The following is a 23936-nucleotide window of genomic DNA, read 5'->3' as shown; positions in this document are numbered from 1 at the left end:
CTCTTTGAGGTATCAATGTGTTACAGTTTAAAAAAAGGAACAAGAGCGGCTTTTATAGTGCCCGACTGAAGGCTCTTTTCCAGATTTGTGCAGACATTTGCAGCGCTTGCTGCCTCAGCACCACACCAGGAACGCCAGGCTCAGCTGTGGGGGCGGCAGGGCCTGTGTCTGCTAAGCTTTCAGGAGGCTCCAGTGGCCAGCACAGCAGAATGGACCCAATGGTTGGCAGAAGAATATTTAGTGGTTGTTACCCTTTCAAAACATGTTACAGCCATTTTTGTATGCCTTGTGGGTCTTCTCTATGAAATAAATTTTACTAAATTTGATTTACAGGAATAGAAGAATGTCATATTGAACTTTGTAAAGTTCTAGGGAAGAAAAGTATTCCATTTCTTTTCACAATCACACTTAACAAAACACTCCTGACATATTTGTTTCAGTTCGTATATCAATCTTAAATTCATTTTGTATTTTCTCATTACAATGTTAATAAAAAGGAGAAAAATTATACTACAAATGAAATCCAAATGTTTTTTGCACCAACTATGTCAAAATACATATATTTTAAATATTTTACTAAGCTGTGTTTTGGAGAGGATGTCTCAACACCGGCTTTCAACTCAATGCCAGCAGATGGTGCTACAGGATTCTTGCTTTGCATACGCTGCTGTGCTACTCCCTCCAGCCATTTTTGAGAAACAAAGAATATTTGTTATGTCTGCAGTTAAGCAGTGTTAATATTGAATTATTTACTAGCTTTTTTGGAAAAAGGACATGCACAATAACATCATGCACGGGGATCAAAAAATAAATGTGCTGTTGAACACAGAAAATGAGCACATGCAGACTGGTTTTGAACTCTCAGCTCAGTACTATCGTAGAGCAACTCTCTTAACAGACTGACTACAGTGAATGGCATCTATAGACTTTTTAGCTGCTGTGATTTCAAACATTTTAATATTTGGAGGCTCTGAAAATTTTTAGTTATTATGGGAAACCACCATGCGATAGAAATTAACAGTAATAGCAGAATTGCCATTAATAATTAATATGATTACTGATTTATGGGCAACCTGATACTATACTACCTGGCATGATAAACACAAAGGCAAATATTGACAGATATAATTTTTAGAACTATTTCCCAACTAAACTTTTTTAAGAAGAAAAGCTTCTGTGTACACCACCTCCTAAAATATATTTGTTTTTAGGAAATAACAGTTAAAATCCTAAATAATTATTTATGCTATAAACATTCTTTGAAAATGTGGAATGCTATCTTCTGTATAACATGGGTTTTGACACTGGAAACAAAGGTCCAGATCATGCAGAAAGTTGGGAATCAATATGTAGGTAATTCAAGATGAGGATAAAGACGGGAGAAGCAGGTAAGGAGATTTTTTTGCTACCGATTTAACATCAGAAATATTACCTGCCTGAAATCAGTGAGATTATTCACTGTGTACAAAGGCAAGCACGTTCGTAAATCTTCACGGAATTCAGGTTTACAGGATTAATGTGTCTGAGTACAAAGAAATTATTACCCAAGATATTTCTTTTTAATCAACCAAAGCAAAGATGCTCATCAGGTCATATTTTCAGAGTTTAAACTACCTGCACTATCCACTTAAAAGAACTAATTATCAACCAATCATTTATAAACAGTTTAAATTTTCAAACTGAAAAATGTATGTAGCAGCTGATGAGATATGGGATTTTTTGTTTGTTTTGCTCTAACTAATATAATTTAAATTAAGGAATTCTCTAGTCTCAAGACCATAGCTTTACTTTTATAATCATATTAATTGAAAAATAGACTTTCAGATAGTTAAGTACTTATTGGGGAATTGTAGCCATAAAAAAACAAAATACGGCTTCTTTTTAAAGTAGCTCAGATAGTAGCTAGGCTGTTCTTTGGCAAGACAGGAAACTCTGGAGATTAAGCATGCAATCCTTTCAGAGATATTATATTTTATAATTTTAAAAGATTATGTATTTTATAAGCTTAAATCTGAAGACGATATTGTACATGGTAGCAATGGTAAAACTATTCACCGAATCTTCTCAGTTACATCAAGTCATTCATTTTAGGTATTAAATCACTTGCTTACATTCAAACATGTACCCTGTTACACAACTACACTAGTAAAAACTGCCTTTAATTTCTCTACACACTTCAGAAAACCTGAATACAGCACCCTCAAAAAATACAAAGCTATGCAATGAAGTCACCATGATCCTCATGATGTGACTATGATACATACTGAGAGTAACATTTTCTCGGTTTATGTGCTAACATAAAAAAGGTAATATAATTTGTTTTATTCACATATGTGTGGAAGATCAATGCAATAAATCAGAAGAGACCATATTAGCATTAGTGGTAGTAATAAGGTAATGCACAGACTCTATATATTTCATTAGTACTGGATACTTTTATTGGCTAAGCCTTAATTTCATTGAGGAAAACATATTTCTAAGTTAGATTTCTTGATTTTTCAAAATATGAAAACTGAAAAAAAATTGTGAGCAAATCTGTAGGACTTCTGAAAGCAACAGAACAGTCTCTTCATATTCGTTGAATATAGGGCAAAAATAATATAACAGTACTTCGTCTTGTCCTCAACTTACGGAAATGCCTGCCATCTTATAAGCACAAGCAATACTAAAATGATTGAATTCACCACTGTACTCCTGTCCTCCAAGAAAATACATGCCAGACAAGATAACTGTAATGAAAAAACAACAACTTTGTAGCCACAGACTGAAATTCATTAAGCGAATTGGCCCCTACATGGTAGGCAGAGGGGAGAAATCCTGAAGAGGAAGGATTGGATGAAAAGGGAAATTGCATCTACAAAGACATTTGTTGGTAAAGGAATCCAACAGGAAAGTTTGTCTAGCAAGTCCTTGGTGGCAATTTTTAACATATAAGAAGCTACTAGAGATGACCTTCTAGATATGATCATAACCAACATAGCAAAACAGAACGAGAACATGATGGTGAAAGGGAATTTACACGAAAGTGGAGAAGATACGAGACAGATGCTTTGTAAGGGAAGGAACAAGAACAACAGTCTGTTTTTTTGTTTTGTTTTGTTTTTTAGGTATTTTGGGAAGATAGGTTTCAATAGATACAGAATATTTTTCTGTAAAATCTCATAGGAAACAAGTCCATAGAAAAACAAAGAAAAAAGTAATAAGGATAGAAGCACAAACTGCCCTAATGCCGAGGAAGGGTAAGAAACCAGCTGGCATGACAACGCTCTCCAGTGACTGTAAACACAGGACAAAAATCAGACAGAAAGCTCAAAATAGGTGAGATTTTTCTGGGCCAGTGTAAGAGACAGGGCATGAGCAAGCAGGCACAAAAACAGGACAGCCAAGCATAGACGAGACATAACTAGCAATGACATCAAGCCATTCGACAACACACACACTCATACGTAAGAGGATGATCAGGAGTTGGTCCGTTATTCAAGTAAGCAGCAAGCAAAGCAACAGATGATGCCAGACATTTCAAAGTATTTCAATAAAATTCTTCAATAAAAAGGCCAGCTGCAGTCAGGCAACAAACATAAGTAAGAGCAGCAATAGATGAATGTCGTCCTAGACAAAACTAGAGAGACAAGAAATTAGAGAACACCTAAATGAGCTACATATTTGGAACTCAGCCAGCCTGATAATACTGATCTGATGGTACTTTGAAAATGAAACTAAATAATCCCAGAGCTGTAACTGTTATTTTATAGAGACTGGGTGAGGTTCTACAAGACTAAAAAAAGCATTGTACTGTTTATCTTCAAGAAGTAGGAGAAGGAAGAACTGAAATTAGAGCATAATCAGCTTAATTCCAACAAACAGAAACATACTGGCAGAACAACAGTTTCATGTGCATACAACTTGCTAGAAGAAAACAAGAAGATGAGTAACAGCTGATTTGGATTTGACATGCATAAATCATGTCAAAGCAATCTTATTTCCTGCAAGGCAGAGTAACAGGACTTGTGTTCAGGGAGACATCATATATTTTGACTTTAGTAAGGACTCTGGCACTGTTTCACATGGGCAAATGCACAAAGAAAACATGGAAACACATGTTTAGAAGATGCTACTATAGGTCAGAAGAAAAAAACAGCTGGAAAGCTATATTCAGTAGGCTGTTTTCAGCTATTCATTGTCAAAATGGATAAATGCATGAATGGGCCTTCCTGGGACATGTGCTGTCTCATATTTTTTTAATGATCAATTTGATAGAATAAGACTGCAAATTACATTTGTGGATATGAGTTGCTATTGGAGGACAGGATGACAATTCAAAATGAGTTTGACAAACTGGAGAAGCAATCTAAAAGGATGCGATCCAGTAAGTTTAAAGACAAGGTTCCTTAGACAACACAGAGGATGAGAAACAACTGACTAGACAGTAATTCTTCAAAAAAGACTGAAAAGACTGAAACTTATAATGGCTTATACACTTAAAGAATTAACACTGTCACGCTGCTTTTAAATAAGCAGGTATCCCATGTGAGAACAGAAGTATGGCTCTGTAAACGAGGTTCTTTTCTGCCTATTACTGGAACGGCCTGAACTGTGATGCTGCGTCCACTTTGAGGAAGACAGACAATCAGAGAGGAGAGCAACAATAAAATTGGAGGTCCAGAAAAACAAGATTTATGGCAAAAGACTGAAATAATTGTATTATTAAGTCTGGGGGAAAAAAAGATTTGCCAGTCATGATAGTCTGAATAGGTGGAAGTTCTCGCAAAAAGTAAAGACAAAATCTGTTCTCTATATGAAGAAGAATAAACATGTAAGAAGTGATAGAATTAAACTGCAGCAAAAAAGAAATAAGTTAGACACTAGGAAAAGATTTCTAATGATAAGGCTTATGAGTCCCAATAGCATATTTGCCTAAGTTTTTAAGGATAGGCTGGACAAACATCAGTCAAAAATGGTTTTGGTGTGGTTAAGTCTTTTGGGGAAAAAGAGAATAGATTAGGTGATCTGCCAATGTTCCCGCCAGCCCTATTTTCTATGTTTCTGTCATTACAAAGTAAAATGCAATCCCTCAGCCTAGGAAATGTCCAAACACTAAAGAATTGCCACTTCAGGTTCAAAGTGAGAGCAGGAACTGAAAGGTATGCACACCATTTGTATGCAAATACAGCCTCTCATCCCTTTTTTCAAGCCCCCATGTGCATCCCTCTCCCCCCCCTTGCCTCCCCGCTGCCCCCATTGCCTTGCGCTGGACAAGGGCAAAAGGCTGCACATTTCTGCAAGCACATGGCCTTCTCCAAATAACCTCGACACAGCACCACTCCATCCGCACCCGGTGCACCTCTGGAAGCACTGTATCATGGCCCCAAGCAGTACTTTGCTATTAGATTGGAGTCTTTAAATATGCAAAAGCCAACCTTGTGATACAGGTCACACGTGGCACTTCAAGCGGTACGAAGGGGAGCCACATCCACTGCCTCCCACCTCCCCCACTGCCAGAACAAGCTGCTTGCCAAGGAGAGGAAAATAAAAACCCTCAACACTATCCAAAGCGACTTTTCATGCCATACACCTCCACAGTAAATTACGCTAATTAATGTGAACTCACCATGGCTCAGGGCTTTTCTTTGCCGCTATTTCAGACCCTTGGCTCTGTTCTTAATTATTTCTAGGCTTGGTCAGAAATTTTCCACAGAAACATTTCTGCATCACAAAATGTCTGTTCACCAAAGTAAAGCACTGCTATGTTCTATATTTTCAAAAACAATTAATTTAGGAAGAAAAAAACCCTACATTTGATCAAAGAGCATGGTGAAATATTTTTTGAATTTCAGGTTTTAATTTGAGAAGAAGGAAAAAAGGACTTAACGTAAATTTAATCAAGCTGTTTTGTAAAGAATAAAAATAGTTTCCAGCAGATGTGTCTCATGTAGGAATTTCATATCTTTGAGATTTAAAATCATCAAATTTGGTTTAAATTGACCAATGTATTCAAGAGTTATTAGAGACAAAGTAAACAGACTGCAAAAGTATCATTTCTTTAAGAAATCAGCTTAAAAGTTAAAAATTAGAAAGTTTAAATAATGACTATTTTAGTAACATATTTCTTCTGTTAAACAAAAAATGTAAAGAATTTTTCCTCCAGTTGGCCAGAGAATTGTCCCTGATAAAAAATATCAAACAAAACACTTATTTATCAAGTATGCCATAGCCCACCTGGCTTGTCAACGTGAGTTAAGTACCATTATAAAACATGAATACATGCAGCCAGAGATCAAGAGCTCAGTGCTTCCTAAAGTAATGAAACCAGATTATGGAACTTAAATAAAATGTAACTGGTGGGGTAGTGGGGGCCCAATGGGATAATATTTAGGGTAGCTTGGTCACAGTGGTCTGCTGACTGGTATACGTCACAGGCATCAGGTACTATGAAAGAAGGAAAGAAATGCTCCTGTTTTAGATTATTTCTGTTGAAACTTCTCTAGTATTATGATTTTTCTACAGTGCCATAGGATGTCTGTTGCTATGAAATCATATTTAAGATGGAAATTAGAGGAAATTAATTAAAGAAAAAACTTAGGAAATTAATATCAACCCTAGAGTATCTAAAATTCCAATGAATAATGTTTATTAAAAGCATGTATAAACTGTACTTTGAGGTTACAAACCATAACCTTTAAACACAAAGGGATAAAATTATACAAGTTAAATATCTAACATCCCACAAATTGATGGAAGTTACAGTTGCAGCAACAGGGCTCAAAACCCCCAAACATATTGCAATAACAGGGCTCAAAATCCAACAAACCTGCTGGTGCTTTCCATTTCTGACAAAATCAGAACTAAGCAGAAACAGCTCTTTTTATTTGCCTTTTCAAAAAAAAAAAAAAAGTGATTGAACAGAGATGCCTACAGAAAGCTATTTCTGGGAAAAATTAAAATCCCAGATTACCATCTCTTTGAAGCAGAAACTGTCTTTTTACTATACACATGTATAGGCCTATGTACAGTACCATGAGATTCCAATTCATCACAAAGGCTTCCAAGGATGGCTAGATCACGAAAAAAAATCTAAATAATGACAAATAGTAAAAAAAAAAGAGCCATAGTGCTTCCCTATAAGCACAAATTCTATTAGCATTGCAAACAAAGAGAACAGTAGTTAAAATAAGCCAGTATTAACTTTGAAAAATGCAAAGTTTTAATATGTTAGGAATTTGCTTTCAAGAAGATGGACACTGGTTTATAACAAAATCCATAGACTTATTCTAGCCATTACAGGTACAAAATCTCAGCATGGGATGGGCTGCAGTCATAAAGGAGCCCACAGCCTCAAGGTCTTGCTCATCATGCAGGCAAGGCTGGCAAATATTCATCAGGAAGAACTTCTCAGGACAGACCTAGAGATCTGCAAAGATGGGCTGCACTTGCAGGCCATGAAACCAATGTAAGGAGGCACCTATGAATGTTGGCTGCTTCGTAGCAGTAAAATACGTAGTTTTTTTTCCTCAGAAGGGCAGTTTTGCTCTTCAGAATTTACAAGCTGGGCCTGACTGATCTGTCTTGCTCCTCTCACAGGCTTTTTGGAGTTTCTACGTTTACAAGCTCTGCAGAAACAGCAGAGTTTGCATTTTCTTTAAACTGATAGAGTGCAAAATATGTATAAAGTATCCGCAAAGATTTTGTCCCTCAAACAAAGCCATCTCTTTTAAAGATGCTCATAAAACTACGCGAGCCATCCCTTTCCTTGAATCAGACTGTTCAGATGCTGATATTTTGCTCACATCACCTGCCTGAAGATTCTGCAGCCCTGTGAGTTGAACCTAAGTATCGTTGAACAGTTTTGCAACGCACAGCCAACATCAATGAATTTTTAAGTTCAATTCAGATATTCATTCTAATATGCACTCTGTTATGCTTCTTTAAGAGTCCTAGAGAAGCAATTTTAGTTGATTCACCTTTTTTTCAAATCACTACAACTGAGTAACATGCTGAGAATGAAATACACACTTTTACCAAACTGATTAATTTGAAAGCTGTTAGATATTGTTTAAATTATATGAAATTGTAAGCCTGTTCTAATGGCAGCGTATGCCAAATGGAACAACACTTCCTATTTTCCAAACGTCCATTTTGTCTTTTGCAGGCGGCAGGTAAGTTTTTAGAAGTATTTTATACATGGTCAGAGAAGACCTTGAGTGAATGGCAGAAAACCTAACACCCTTCTGAAGACAGACAGAATATACTGCTTCTCACTCCTCTTCACGGCATTTTCATTTTGGCGGATGCAGGAGAAGAGGACCACTATCTGGCTATGATGCGCCCTTCTATTCACCTGTTTAAGCTCTCACCAGCTTTATCAAAAGCTTCTTAATCTTGTGAGCTGTCTCACCCTGGTTTTTGGTGAAGCTGCATGTCTGCCCTCTTCCTTGTTTTGGGGATCAGGAATTAATTTTTTTGTGTGGAGTGAAACTGGAATGATTTCAAGAGCACTTTCTGCTTTTCCTATCATATAATACAGACTTAGCTGGGTTGAACAGACATAGCGCTTCACTGTTTTTCTCAGGGAGTCATGATTTAAAGGGAGAATTTCCATGAGTAAAAGATTTGGGATTCACTGGAGAACGATGTAAGATWAGAGAGATGAGGACTGTGATGTAAATTTGGGTGTGGAGGGGTTAAAATTGAATTAGGCTGAAGCAGGGCTACTCTGAGTTATTAGTCTGGTTATACAGTTTGAGCCCTGTTGCTTGCACTGGAATCAATTAAAATGCCTAGTACGTGAGAGCAAGGATTAGGCACGTAGCACCCTACCAAAGTGTTAAATTAATAAAGTTGTAGCTTGCTTCTTTAATCCATCCCATGTGTCTGTCCTTCTTTCACCTAAATGTCCTGCTCAAGTCATTACACATCTCATTACGATGACCTTAGTCTACATTAAAATGCAGTACCTGAGCAACTATTGATAGGTAGGATACCGCCATGAGTGAAGTGTCAGAAGCTATACACATAAGATTATAGTGGCATAGGATACAGCCTGCTTTAAGTGATGCACAGGAATTCTCTCACTTCCTGATCCACTCCCCCCTCAACTGAATAAGACTGACAAGAAAAAATGTATTTGCAATGTTCAGGATCTTATAACTTTATAAATGAGGAGTTCTACTTGTGGTGCAGAACAAGCACTGTTTACACTCCTTTAAACTAGAACTGCAAGTAACTACAGAAAAGAAATGTTGTACTTTGATATTAATGTTATCTAAAATTTTGTCATGCAAGATGCAAGCCATTTTAGAAAACTTCCTTATAAAACAGGTTTTGCTTACCACTTGTATTATCACCAATGATATTGGTTTTGCCATTCCAATACCAGAGAAGCAACGTTGCATCACGTGATCCTGAGAGAATGTAACAATTTCCTCCAATATAGGATTCAGAGCGAGCAAGACAGGTTACAACATCCCAGTGCCCAAATACTACTTGCATCAGTTTACCTAAAACACATAAAATTGATTATGCTTTAACAGTACTGCTTTTATTCTTTGTAAGGCACATTAAATACATCTTAAGGTATTTTAGATACATTTTCTTTAAAAAAGAAAGTTCAAAGAACTACAGTTGAATATCTAAGGAACTACAGAAGAGTACTCATTTTTTTTCGTGATTTTGTGGAAACTTTTTTGAAAGTTCAATAGTCCATAGAGAAGTAAACATTACACTTTAATTCATAGTCCAACCATGCCAGAAGAATTTCCTTTTATTCTATATATTTACATTCATTTTACAGTCAGGAAACATGATGGGATTTGCTTTTATGGCAGTTTACTGATGAAAGGAACAGTAAAAATGCAAGTCTGATGATGGTGTGGAAAATGGAATCAAAAGAGGCACCAGAATAGTTAGGACACGAATAGCATGAGATGTATGATAGTATGAGAGAAGCCTAGAAACTATAACATGTCCAGCTGTCTCAGCATCTCCTTAAACAGAGAAAATGCACAGATTCAGCTAAAAAATTACACTTGAGCCTAAGTTTATCTATCAGCATTAATGCACTTCCCAATTATTTCAACCAGCATCCTTCTTTTTTAAGAATTTCTGTAATGCCCCCAAAAGCTCAGAATACAGATCTGGCAGAAGAAATTCTTATCTGTTGCATACAGGACAAACACTTGGACCCTTGATAGACACACAAATGTTAAAATGAAAGGAAAGCCCAAAAAATTCAACTTTGGCTAGGTGGTTAAAAATGTGCCATTCAAGAGTTTATATAAACATGAATATGGCTAGTACCCTTTAACCTTAACTAAACACAACAATGTTTTCAGAAAAATGTGAATTTGGATACTCGTGCAGATTGGGTTTGCACATGGGACAGCGATCACGTGTAAGGTCAACTGTAGTAGCTCTCTGCTAGACCACCCTGCAGAGGGACAAGGAGCAGGTGGGGAAGCTCCTTCTTCGGCAATGTGGCTGCAGGCAACAGAGGTTACCCACCAGAGGCTGGCTCCCACCCACAGCAAGCACAACCAGGGGCCCTGCCACTTCCTGACTCTGCCAACAGCATACTGACTTCTATGAAATGAGAGTATAAGCACTGAAACGTGTCTCCCTAGATACACTGAAGACTAGCAACTGTAGACCTTGTAGAGCCAGGACAAAACACACACACACACACACACGCACACACAAAATTTGTTATGAGCCTAGATGGCCCATTAAATTAATATGGGCAAGACCAAATTCTGCATCCAGTGACAAGGAGGAGTATGATGCTGTTTATGTGCAATCTTGGATTCCTCAGCCCCAATGACCATGCACCCATTTATGCTTTGGGGTGACTGAGGCCATCTCAATTTGCATGTCCTTCGCTACTTTGCCACTATACCTGACAAATGCTAAATAAATATCAGTAGTTAAGCTTTCTTGTCTTCCTCAGATGGAAAACCAAAGGTGCACATTAAAGCTACAGATGATAAAGAACTGGGAAGGGGCCAGAAGGGGTAAAAGAGTGATGAAAGGATCAACAATGCAGAGAAAAAAAAAAAAAGGAAATGCATAATACATAATGTACTTGACATAAAATGTTCTGAAAAATATTTAATAATAATAAATAGAAACATGACAAGCAATAACACAAATTAGTGCTGGGACTCAAATTAGGCACACCTTAATAACATTTTTAAATTAAAAACAATCAGTCAATTACATAACATGGATAGTAGGAAACACTTCATAGCTCTCTTTCCACACAGTACACAGGCACTGTATTCAGATCCAGCCACTAAATAACATAAATTGTAACAAAAGACTTAACAGAGTGGTTCTGAGAAAAGAGCAAAAACGTTAAGAGACAGAAGAACTGATTTCTAACAGAAGATTTAAAAAATATTTACATTAAAGTGGAGAAAACCAGCAAAAACATGAGAAAGGTACAAATACCTACAATACCTACAAAAAAGTGTGATTACTTAGTTTGGTACATGAAGAAAAAATGGAATAACATGATGGAATTTGGGACATATACATAGGATTTAAAATAAAATGCTGACAAATCTTGTTAGGTAAGTTTGACCCTCCAAGAGGAAAGCATTCAACAAGAAATTGTGAAATGAAGTACTATCACATGAGTGTTTTCAGACTGAAAGGGACAAACCACTAGAAGGTATGCCCAAAATTGCAGACTGAGGTCACTGTGTACACCAGACTTCTTTCTAAAGTAAACAGCTAATTTTCATATATATTAATAATTCCCATCCACATTGTATTTTTTCTTTAATATAGCAGTCATCTCTATATGTCAAGGCTTTAATTTGTGTCACAGGCTCACATAACTGTCTCAGTTGCTGATCAGTCAACAGATCTGGTCAGAAAGCTACTGAACTTCAGACCTAGGAAAGGAGGGGTGACCACATAACCTTATTTTGACAATACAGAAAAAAACCTTACAAAATATATGTTTTTTTCTGAAAGTTCAAGTTGTCAATTATTAGGTTTAGATTTGAAAAGAATTTAACTATGTGATATATCTTTCAGTTGTGTGCCCTTAGGTATTCAACTACCTGAGGTGATTTATACTTTATACAAGTTTATGCTATAAACATCTCTGAGTTTGAGAGATTTTTCTTTCAATTATGTCCAAGTTTACAGATTCTATTCTAGAAAACAAATATTTTTCAAGGCTATTTGTTTGACAGTTGTTAATGTAGTTGCACTGCCTTTTAATTCTACTTTGTTGTCACGGAGCTAAGGTTCATGCAATTTCATCAAAATGATCAAAACAAGAAATAAACTTTTGCTCTTTTATATTTGTAAAAAAATCTTTGCTAATCTCATAAGAGTTCCTCAACTTTTTTGTTCATTTCCTTTAATATGAGTTGTCCTCTCTATGCAGTAATATCAACCATTACCATACGTGCTCAGATATCCCTTTCTGACAGAACAAATTTTCTGGTTAATGTTTTATTTGACAGCTGTGCTACACATAATTAAAATAAAAATCAGACTCAAGTCTCTGCACTACTGAATCTAAAAAGCTGTCTGAAAATCATTCCCACTGCTGGAGGAAGGTTTTATTGTGCTTCTGCTGTACTAGCTGTGCTGAGAACCCATGATTTATGTTAAAAGTATTTCCTGTTTAAAAAAAAAACAAAAAACCCAACAAAATCTAATAAGAAAAAGGTTCCTTTTTTGTGTAAGTGCTAAAATATAATTGAATTCAACACCTGTGATAACTTGCCATTACGCATTACTGATCACATCATTTTTTCCCAGTTTCAGAGTAAGTATTTCACTGCTATATTCTCATTTTAATTCCAAACAAAATAAACGGCAATTTACTTAAATTAAATATAGAGTTGCTGTACTTAATACTGTCAAACAGGAGACAAATAGAAGACTCATAGCAACTTTTTTCACACATATTTTGGTTTAGATCATACTTAGCTATATTGGAATTAACATGCCTGATGGTCTCTGACTTACACACAGGGGAAGTAATGAAATACATGTAGTCAAGACTGATACAGGACAAAGCTAACAAAATAATACCAGCTTCCTACCATAAATGTAAAATAAAATGTATCCTTCAATGTAAAAAATTAGTTAACTATTTACATAAATCAAGAATATACAATGAATTTTTATCACTGCTAGGCAACTTTTTAAAGATCTCCTTTAAATTGACAACTTTCATGTGAATTTATTTGCATCAATGAGAAAATTAAACTAAGAAGGGTCTAACAAGATGCCTGTAAAACGAATTGTAGTCAGTCAACATAAAGTAAATGGAACTTCTCATTTGTAGTTGAGGCTCTAAAATTGCAAAAATGACAGATATACTGTACTGCCAAAATGTGCCATGTGGTCTAGTCTAAACAGATTTTCATTAAAGACCATTCTGTTTTATAAAATATTTTGGTTTGCCAAGTGTGAAAAACACTATTAACTAATATATTTAAAAAATGATGACAAACATGTAGCATATTCCCTAGGGATTAATAACCTACTGGAAAGCTTGATGGCACACACACACATTAACCATACTGGGTCATTAATCCCAAAGAAATCCCTTGCACTGAGGTCGCTATTCCCATTATAAGATAATGAAAGGGAAAAATCATACCTATTTTTTTCTGGGGCTCCATGGTTTTTAAATCCCCATAGCTCTTATGCTGAAAGATTCTTTTCTATTTAGCATGACACATGCATGACTTCAACTGTTTGAATACATGCAGGCTGACAGACTAATTTAACTGCTGCCCATTATATTGATCAGTTTATGTTGTATGAAAGAATTCAGGGGCTCCAAATCAATTTTTCTATTATACCATAGCTTTCAAAGGCCTTCATAAGTATTCTTTTACCAGATTTCAAGACCTCACTTTTTTACTGAAGGTAGGGGTTTTCATCCTTTCTACTATGCTTGCCCGTATTTCTTTAGAAAATAATTTTTTTTTCTCCAGTGTTCAAAACCACCAGGGTTAAATTCAAGCAAGTGCTCTAAGAACAATTAATTCTGCTAGCATGCAAAGCTTCACAAAAACTCATTAGACCAGTTTACTTGTGAAACTGCAGTGTAAGAACAGGCATGACTCTCATAGAATCATATGGATTTTAAATGTGACGCTGTGTCTAAACGAGAGCTCCTTGTCTTATATTTTTTGCACAGAACTGATGGCATACTATACAGAATACCAGTAGAGAGGAAAAGATTTGACAAATGTTATTAATAGGGAATAAATACATACTCTACTTTCTCGTCCCCACCCCATACTTTTTCTTTACTTGAAAAAGTAGGCTTATGATGAACAGAGAATTTTTTAGGCTATTCCTGTATTTTAAAAATACATTTACCTGAATCAGTAGAATAAACTCGGAAACTCTTGTCCCAGAAGCCACAGACCAAGATGTAGCGATTGTCAGAGGTGATGACAAAGCATTGGGAATGCACCTGAATGCTTTGGTCTAAAAGGTCAGTGATTTGCCTTCTGTGCATACCTGTATTGCTGGCTGAACAGAAAGACGCATAAATGAACACATTTAGCATCCACATGCACAGAATAAAACCACATTTCAGAACCTGTATGTTCACAACAGAACTATTTCTTACTGCTGTTACTTGTTTTTTGTGGCAGGGACATTTTCTTTCTACTTTTACTATAAAATGCTCATTACACTTCTGGGAACAATGATAATTCCTCGTAGTATATATTCTAAAATGGAAGAAATCCCTTCAAGTAAAATACAATTGACAAATATAAAGGAAAAATTGCAAAACTGAAGGATACATAAAAATGTAAAATGCTTCCTCCCCCCCAAAGTTCTTCTAGTCTAGAAAAATAAAAATGAACAAACAAATGAAAGAAATTGAACAGTAAGTCAGTATCTATACATACAGATATCTGTATATGTATGGTGCTATATAGTGGCTTACATGTAGCAGACAACAGAATTATGATTTCATAACCAGAAGATATTGTACAGAAATTGTGTCTGTACAGAAAATTGTACAGAAGTTGTGTCTCATTATAAGCACTGTAATTTAAAAAATAATGACTGCAGTAAATATTACCATCAGGTTCTCATGGAGCACTTCACATTTTTTGAGTACTGCACAAAAATTAGCTAGCTTATCTCCAGAATCTTCTTCAGAGTTGAGAAAAAATATTTATCCATTTTGATCACCTACTCTTTTTTTTCCCATATAACCTTGCACTGCAAACTCATGGAATGGACAGTACTCAATTAATGAGCACATTTTCATATTATATTTTGTCCTTATTAATTAATGTATATACATGGGTCCATATAGATAAATATCATGAAAATCCTGCACTGCAGGGAGAACTTTAACATGCTTTCTTCCGAAGGAAACCTGACTCCTGCCCTAGCAGGATAAGTGCTTCTGAGCCTTTCTGCCCACTGCTTGCAAGCCCCGTTATTTCTGTTCCCAGTGGTCCCGGTACCTTCCCCTGTCCTGGTCTTCCCAGTCCTCTTCTCTACTCCTTGTTCTTTATCTTCCTTCCCTTCTCGCAGGCTAACCATTCCCTAAGCCTTGGGCTTATTCCATTTACTTTATATCAAATTCTTAATTTATTTATGCTTTAGTTAGGTATACAATGTTGATGCTGTCTTGTCCACACGGGTAGCAAATAATTTAGCAAGGCACTGCCACATGTTCTTCAGGTAAACACATAAGGGGGCCTTCATCACCATTGGGGCCACTTAAATAATAACAACAATGCTTTATAAATGCACTGGGAAGCATACCACATTACCATGACAAAATAATGGCAAATAAAACCAAAGAAACCTTCAGAGTAACAAATTCAGTGAGGGTGAGACCTTCAAAAAACTTTGCCTAAAAAAGAGGTCTAGAATCTATGTCATATCAGACTTTGCTGTTTTATATCTTCCTGTGCAACTGGAAAATGAGGACAACACGAATCCCTCCTTATGACTAAGACAGCAACAAGATTCCTGCTATAACCATAAAAGTGTAATTTTGTGGTCCTCTTAGGTGCCATTTCTAGGTAAATGTATCTAGCCACAATTAAGAACCTTTAATATTAAGTACATAATTACTTGTTTGTACCCAATGATGCTACTTAACAGTGACAGAGAAACATTTAAACCTTTTAAACTATGTCCAATGTAATCACAAGGCTGATTTGAGATCTACTGTATGAAAAGAATATTAAACCATTTTTCAGAACTGTAGACATTCATTTTAAATGCGTTTATACTGAACAAAAATCAAAGTATTTTTTAAGTTAATGGTATGCCTGTAAATGGAACTATAACTCTGAAAATTATGAAAAATACAAACGAAAATAAAAATTATGCTTTTTTTCTAATATTCTTCACAATGCGTAGGAAATGTGGTCAGACAGGCCTGCTGTGACTTCTTTTTTTGTGCTGTGATATTTATCTATATTTTTAAGACTGCTTGGTTTTAAAGTAGAATATACATTTTCTGATCAAACATTATTTGGACAAAGTGCATTTCAGGAAGGAAAGGAGAGTTACAGCGTACGTCCTCCTCTCTATCAATTGTAGGTATTGTATTATTCAGAGGGAATTGATTTCAAAAACTTTGGAAAAAGATTTTAATTTTATCAGCTCTACAAAATGGTTTAACATGCTCATACTATTCCTGATTTAACTATCACAGAGTTTACCTAGCAAAATGGCTATACAGCAACAGTCTAAATCTATAGACAGGTACTATACATGTCCTACTGTGATGTGCATATTAGTTTTGAAATTTAATTCTTGCTGGCTGATAGATCTGTCATTCCATCCTATCTGGACAAGTTCATTTTTGCTCTGATTTTTCCATGCTTGCATAATTGGTCACTTCACTTTTTGTTCACTTTTCCCCCTCTTTTTGCCTCCTGTGAATTGCCATACAACGTGTTTGCAATTTGGGTTTGAGTTGTTTTGTTTTTTCTCTTTTAATGGCATTTCCACTTGCCATATTACACATTCCTAAATTATAATCAACATTTACACTCCCCAAAATATGGGTCTATAATGAAACAACTGACCAAACTCTGTCATGCTAATAGAAAAATAATCTCTATATAAACTAATAAACCTCTATAATAAAAAGTCATAAATTGAATCTGTTACACTGAGTCATTAAATAAAAGTGAGACATCCTCCACCCTTTTTTAATAAAAGAAAAACATATACAAATATAACTAGTGATGGTGAACAAAAGATGCAATACCCTTGAAAAATGAATACTAATATCTTAATACTAAAACTGAGTGGGCAATATATTTCAGCTCTGAAACCGCTTTGCAATTACACATTAATCCCCTCAGCCTGAACAGCAGGTCTATGAAGAAAGGATTGATCTGCTTTAATGATGAAACCCTGGCACCATGGTTTTATTTTTCACAACACGGTGCAGTTAAGAACCCCACTGTTATTATGAAAATTTCCTCAGCAAAGGAGCTCCATCGCATTACCAGCACACCAATTCATCATAACGTGCCTCACTCCTGCTCATCAACAAGTCTGAGTGATGAAAAGATCCAATATTATCCTGACAGTACTTCATGCACATTCTCAATCACACATTATTACAGCATCCATATTAATTTTCACTGACACGCGTCCTAGGCCTGTTCAAATTAGGCAAACCAACGAGGGGGAGTTGATGAAATACCAGCATAGCCACAGCTCATTGCATTCCAATTTGCATGCAAATGGTTTATCAGGAAAATTCCATTCCCAGCAACCAGCAAGTGAAAAACAACCGTAATCTACACTTCAGGGCCACCATACAGAGCTTAATGAATCGCAGAGAGAGAAGGAAGTGACAGACCTATGAGAGGATCGATTTCCACTGGCAGCTGGTAAGGCTGGTCTTGCACAGCACCTTGATGAGCTGGAATTCAGGAAAGAAGATTTTAAAACTCAGCCGTTTTTTAATACCTGGAGCCACATAAATTGAATAAATCAAAGCTACGTCCACTTTTCTAACCATTCAAGATTCTTCTGCATCAACTGAATTAAAAAAAAAAAAAATCGAGGTGCTTTCACAGGCTGCTTATTAAACATTTATTTTAGATTAGTGCTATTCTGAATGTATGCCATCAGCAGCAGCTCCGGTCCTGAGCCATAAGCTCTAGCAGATGCTTTACTGGCAACCTCTCCTGTCGCAACAAAACAAAATTAAGTGGTAAAGAGCACTGAAAACAAAATGTGACAACCATCTGCTGACTGTAGCAAAACCTGTTTTCCCCTTTACTTTTTAAAGCACTGCTTTGAACAAGTGAAGCACACAGGACTTTAAAAAAATATCAGTTTATGATGGAGACAGGGAAATCTCCTAGTCATGTAGTATTTAATGTTTCATCCATCACCAAAATTCATTTATTTGCAAGTTTGGATTAAAGTTAATATATAATTCTGCAGACCCATATTTCATCTGAGCACCTGGCACACCAGTGAAATGTTTACCTCCTGAATTTTCCTTCAGTGTTAAAAAGAGCCTTTTTTCACAGCTTCACTAAAAACAAACAAACAAGAAACCCAAGCAAACAAACAAAAAACCACAAAGCCCACAAGACATTCTTGGAAGTGGAACTAAAAATAATGGCTAAATGCTTACACCTATGATTTCTACAACTACTCTCCACAGCATAGCTCAACAGAAATGGCACGGCTGCAGGAGTAATATGGAAGTCAGAGTTCTGCTGCAATGAAACACTAACGCATAACAAAACATTGTGAAGTCCCCATGCCAAAATAGAGGTACTCTGTTGGGTACCAGTGCCATTAGCTGTCAGTAAAGCCACCGAACTCGCATACAAAAGCAGGAATGGGATTTTTAAATACACATCAGTGACAACTGGTCACTTGGCAACTTAACTTTCTTATCATGATGCCTCATTAGTAAAGACAATGCTAAGCCCACAGCAGGATGCAGAATAGTAATGATACCTGCCCTCTAACTCCAGCAAATCTCAATTTCGGTATAATTTTTGAAGGCAACAATAATGCAGGCTAATTTCAGGAATCCAAATCCAGATCTCTTAAGTGCAATATTCCATTAACAGCCAGCAGCTATGATCATTTTGCTCTCAAAGAGGTGGCAGGGGGAGGTTTTTTAGGGTTTGGTTGGGTTTTGTTTGTTTATTTTGAAGTATAGGTTTTATTGAGCTCTTTGTAAATGCAGAACAACTGTTAAATGGCTCTAAGTTAAAAAATAGTGATGCAAAAGTACAGCTTACTGTACTGCCTTTCAGCAGTGAGAAACAACCCAAAACCTGAAGGCTGCTATTCACAACAATTGGTTGCTTGCTCACAGATCACCAGCCAGCAGGCTCATGAGGAAATCAAAATCAACTTCTACCACTTTAAGACCTCTTCGCTTCCCATGACTGTTATACCCCTGTAGAGATTTTTTTTTAAAAAAAAAAAGTCTGAGGACTATCTGCACAAGGTCACACATCCAAGGTATGAGAGGATGTTGTCATCCTCCTTCCAAACAAATGACAAGAGCATCGTCAATAGTTTTTGCTCATGACTTGTTAATTAGACAAGCCTCACCTCCCCGCTTCCTTCCCACCTCTCTTTTTAAGCATTTCTTGGGTGGGGGAAATAATACATAGATGTTTCTATTTGCACAATGTTGAGAGGTAATTTGTAAGAGTTAGCAAAAAAGTGTGGAGTCATCTGGCTTTTTTTAAAATGTAATCAAGGACCATGGGTACAAATTTCTTAGCAAGAATTTCAGTGATGCAAGTACTACTCTGGTGCAAATATCTTCTATTTAAGTTATTTAAGTAGGAGCCCCTTTTTTCCCTTTGTTGAAAAGCCTTTGACCAGATAGGAATTTACTGCAGAGCACAAGAAATAAACTACCTTTCATGGCTCGGGCTTGAGGCTGTCATAGTTAGGAAAGGAGGATGAGTCCCTTAAGGATTAGAGGATATTGGAATTGAAAACAGAATGGCTATATTCTCAAGTCCAACACATTTTTTTGAAGGTAATTAATTTGATTGGTTGCTATGAGTATGAATATGTTGTTTTCCTTTCACACTGGCAAATATATGAGCATCTAATAACTTTGGGATGTTTAACTTACAGAAGATACAGACTTCCCATGTATTTTTATCTTCTAATACAGATTGAATGGCTTTAAGATTAGGTCATGGTTTTCATAATCAACAAAAGAAAGCTAGCAGAACAGATTTCAGGCAAGTTGTGTGTGTTTTAAAACCTGCCTTAGACATGATATCGTTCAGGCTTCCATTATCTGGACATCTGATTGGAAAACAAATTCAAGAGGACAAGTGTGACTGTTTATTATAATAAAATAGTGATATATTGTTTTTGTCTTCTTGCATATTGCTTGATGGCCTGGAAAGAGGTATTTTTCTGAATAGCCTGTTGTTACACACCTTCTGTGTACTACACACTTCACCACACAATAGTTCAGGTGACCTTATGGAGAAACTAAGCCCACATGTGAAAAGCATGTTGTGTCAATGAACCAGACTAGCAGTTCACACTTAAGATTTAAACCATTTCTACAGCAAATTTTGAAACAGACAATGGAAATACTACTTGGTGGCAGTGATTTCTTATGCTACTTACTTGAATTTACTTACCAGGAAGATTATGCCACTTGTTTACAGCAAATAGCCTATTTGCAGTAACTGTGATCACAGCAGGAGTGGCCAGGCCAGGCTGGGTGTTGGCAGCTACATGAGTGACAGGGGAGTTGGATGGGAACTTGAGAACCATTATAACATCCTGTTGAGCTTGGTCTGTGAACATCAACGGGCTCTGCAGGAGGAGATACTGTTGAGTGCACACAACAAGAACCCAAATACATGGGAAAAGAAAACATGGGGAGGAGAAAAGAAGACAGGACAGGACAAAAGAAGGAAGATTGGATTAAAATACACATGCTCCAATAGCAGCTGCAGTGAAAGCAAATGCAATAATAGTAGACAGACTAGTGGAAACAACCATTTTAGGGAGACCTCCTTCACGTATACAATTAAGTTGAGAGCTTTGCTGAACATGGGGTGTCTATACTCAAACTTTGCTGCAGATCACTGCAGATTATACTAAAAGTTGTCTCTGCCAAAAGAATTCTCCTTCATATCCACAGAGATAGCGTATCAAGGAAAGCAATGCCAAAATAGGAGGGAACCGAAAAAAAAGTGAGCAAAAGAAATTCCTGCTCGCAGAGATTGTCTCAAGTTGCATTAAATTGGCAGACTACAATTCTTTACAAGCCAGATGAGAACATAAAAGCACATTAAAATAAACAGATACACACATACACTAGATATATGTTCTGTGTATACTTCTGGTGTACAAAAATAAGACTTATGAAAGCAAAGCAGAAGACTTCACTGAAATGTGTTTCAAAGGACAAACATAATTAAACGCAGTTGTAAAGAATATAAAGTGGATGTGATCACAGACACTATCCTACACTGTTTCTAGAAATATTTAAGGGAAGGAATGAATCCAGACTCTCATTTTCAACACAGTATTTTTAGGTTTTAGTTTTCAAACTAAATAAATAGAAAAGAGTAATAACTTTTAAAGTAAGATCTCTAATAACATTGCAAATGTTGAAACAAAATATTGAGGATCTTAGATCTGGATGTCAAACGCAAGAAGGAGAAGCAGAATTTAGTGAGTTTGTGACTGTGCTGTGCAGCAAAAAAAGAGAAATTCATTAAGATGTAGAACTACAATCATCCTAGCTACTGTTAGCCATATTCCTCTAGTATTTGTATTTTTCTAATAACTGAATTAGACCACTAATGAAGTGTTCTTGGCTATTTTCCACCTGCAATATTTCATTACATATATGTGTATGTAAGTGCACACATTTAATGTATATTTATACAGAACTAATAAAAAAATTAAATACATTTGCATTTTTATTATCACTCCTTTTTAAAAAGTTATTAAGAGTACTTAAAAAAACATATTGCTCTATGAATTCCTATTTACAGTCTTTGCATAAAGGTGTAAATAAAAGCAACTAATAAGCTACCCAGACACCCTTCTGAGCAAGTGGCTAAAAGCCAATCAATATTATGAGTTAATCCTCCCTGGATGCTCATTCAATTAAAGGTGTCAGTAATGCCTCATCTGATGTGGCCTCAATTAAATCCAGCTATCTGATGGTGGAAAACACAGGGGGATACAGCAACAGCAGCAAAACCAGACAAATAGGCAGCCTTCGTGTGACTGCTAATTACTACACCTGGTGTACATTACGGCTTGTGCACTTAACCCAGCACGTGGTAGCTTTCAATTTGGTTGTATTCATGCGTACACGCACACACACACACATGAAAATAAAAAACTTAGTAAATAATGCAACTAAAAAGCATTCACACTGGCAACAGAGAAAACATCCTCACTATATTTCAGCTCCAGGAAAGCCCAATGCTACTTTTAAAAAGCTTAAAATACTGTTCCTATAAAATTTTTATGCATTAATAGCTGCAAAAGTGGTTAAAATAAGCAGAGGACTAAGGTTTTGTTTCTGTGTGCACGTCAGCCCAGAAAACCTCAGGAGCTAGAAAGAGTTAATATCACAGGGCTTAATCACTTCCATTACATACTCAATATTTATTAATTCACCATCATGCAAAATACTATAATAAAAACCAGACAAACTGCTTAGTGGCATCAAATGTATTTATACAGCAATGGGTCTCACAAGGGTGCCAACAATCAGCTGCTCACATTCCTGCCCTTCCTGAAACCAGTCTGTGGAAGTCAGGGGCAGGAGCTGAGGGCCCGGCAGTGTGCGAGGGGGATGCGCGGCACACAGCCGTGTGGCAAGGGCCCCTGGGCTCCCGCGCACCCTGTTCAGCAGGGCTTCTCTGCCAGAGAGCATGCCCCAGCCACTGCAGCGGGCTGCCGCCACTCGCCTGCCCTGGGACACCAGGTGCGACGGGCTGGCCCAGCCCACATCAGCACAGTCGACCGCATCCCCCCAGTCCGCGGGACTCCAGAGCAGGCGGGCGCCTACAGCACAATTGTCAACACGCAAGGCTGCAGGGAGGGTGCGAGCCGGGGGCGGGCGGCAGAGCAAGCCTCATGTACAACTCATGGCACGTTTATGTGTGAGACAGGCTAGAAGCTTTATTTGACAAGAAAGCTTACATTTCTTAGACTCCTATTGTACATGCTTTGGAAGTTGCAAAAATCTCAGGTTTTTGTGGATCTTCTCTAAAGGCTCTTGCTTTTCAGAGAGGTTTTTAATCTAATAACCCTAGTCCATCAGAGTAGGATATACAGTTTACAGAATAAACAAGAGGCAAATCTCCTTTTCTATATTTCATTATAAAATGCCTGCCTTAGCAGCAAGGGAATGTAACCTTTCGAAAAAGTTGTGAATTAGCAAACCATTTGCTCCACTTGTCACAGTATCGCTTAACATACTTAGTTCTGGATCTGTGACAACACAAATGATATTTTAGACCCAGGACTGCACACAATGTGATATGGAAAGTAATCAGTAATAAAATAATAGTTTGTATAATAAAATTATATTAGACACGAGTAGAGGTAAAAGGGAAAGCATGTTAATGCTCACCGCCTGCATTTTATCACCCTAGCTTTACTGCAAAACACATTTAGTCACATTCTTTGCTATGCAATTTCAGCTCATGAATTCCTAGTAATCCTGGTTTTAGGGGAAAACCTATGTCTGGGGGAAAAGACAAGGAAGTTCCACCTCCTAAATCCATGCTTCTCAGGGAATCTGCCAAAGATTAACTAAATTGTCTCCACGATGACTGGCTCTCACCTGTGCAGGCATGGTATTAACAAAATAAACTGATGAAGTGTTCTTAGATCATACTGACAAAAAGTGGCTGTACTAGGAATCAAAACAATCCTTTTAGCAATAAATAAAATAACAGTTAAGG

At 36.7% G+C, this 23936-nt stretch overlaps 1 protein-coding gene across 1 annotated transcript in view; it reads right to left on the bottom strand.

Moving 5' to 3' along the window:
* The window catches only part of LOC112976363 (lipopolysaccharide-responsive and beige-like anchor protein), a gene marked incomplete at its 5' end in the record, with an annotated part of 360077 nt that overhangs the window by 20906 nt on the left and 315235 nt on the right, over positions 1–23936 (bottom strand). Inside the window, 4 exons of the mRNA XM_026087491.1 lie at positions 9327–9494; positions 14356–14511; positions 17840–17902; positions 20634–20826. Coding sequence (XP_025943276.1) covers positions 9327–9494; positions 14356–14511; positions 17840–17902; positions 20634–20826 — 580 coding nt within the window. The remainder of the gene's footprint in view (positions 1–9326; positions 9495–14355; positions 14512–17839; positions 17903–20633; positions 20827–23936) is intronic.

This window comes from Apteryx rowi, unplaced genomic scaffold, assembly GCF_003343035.1.
Source record: "Apteryx rowi isolate R43461 unplaced genomic scaffold, aptRow1 scaffold_72, whole genome shotgun sequence".
NCBI lineage: Eukaryota > Metazoa > Chordata > Aves > Apterygiformes > Apterygidae > Apteryx > Apteryx rowi.
The sequence above is the reverse complement of the archived record's forward strand: the minus strand, read 5'-3'. Positions and strand labels throughout refer to the sequence as shown.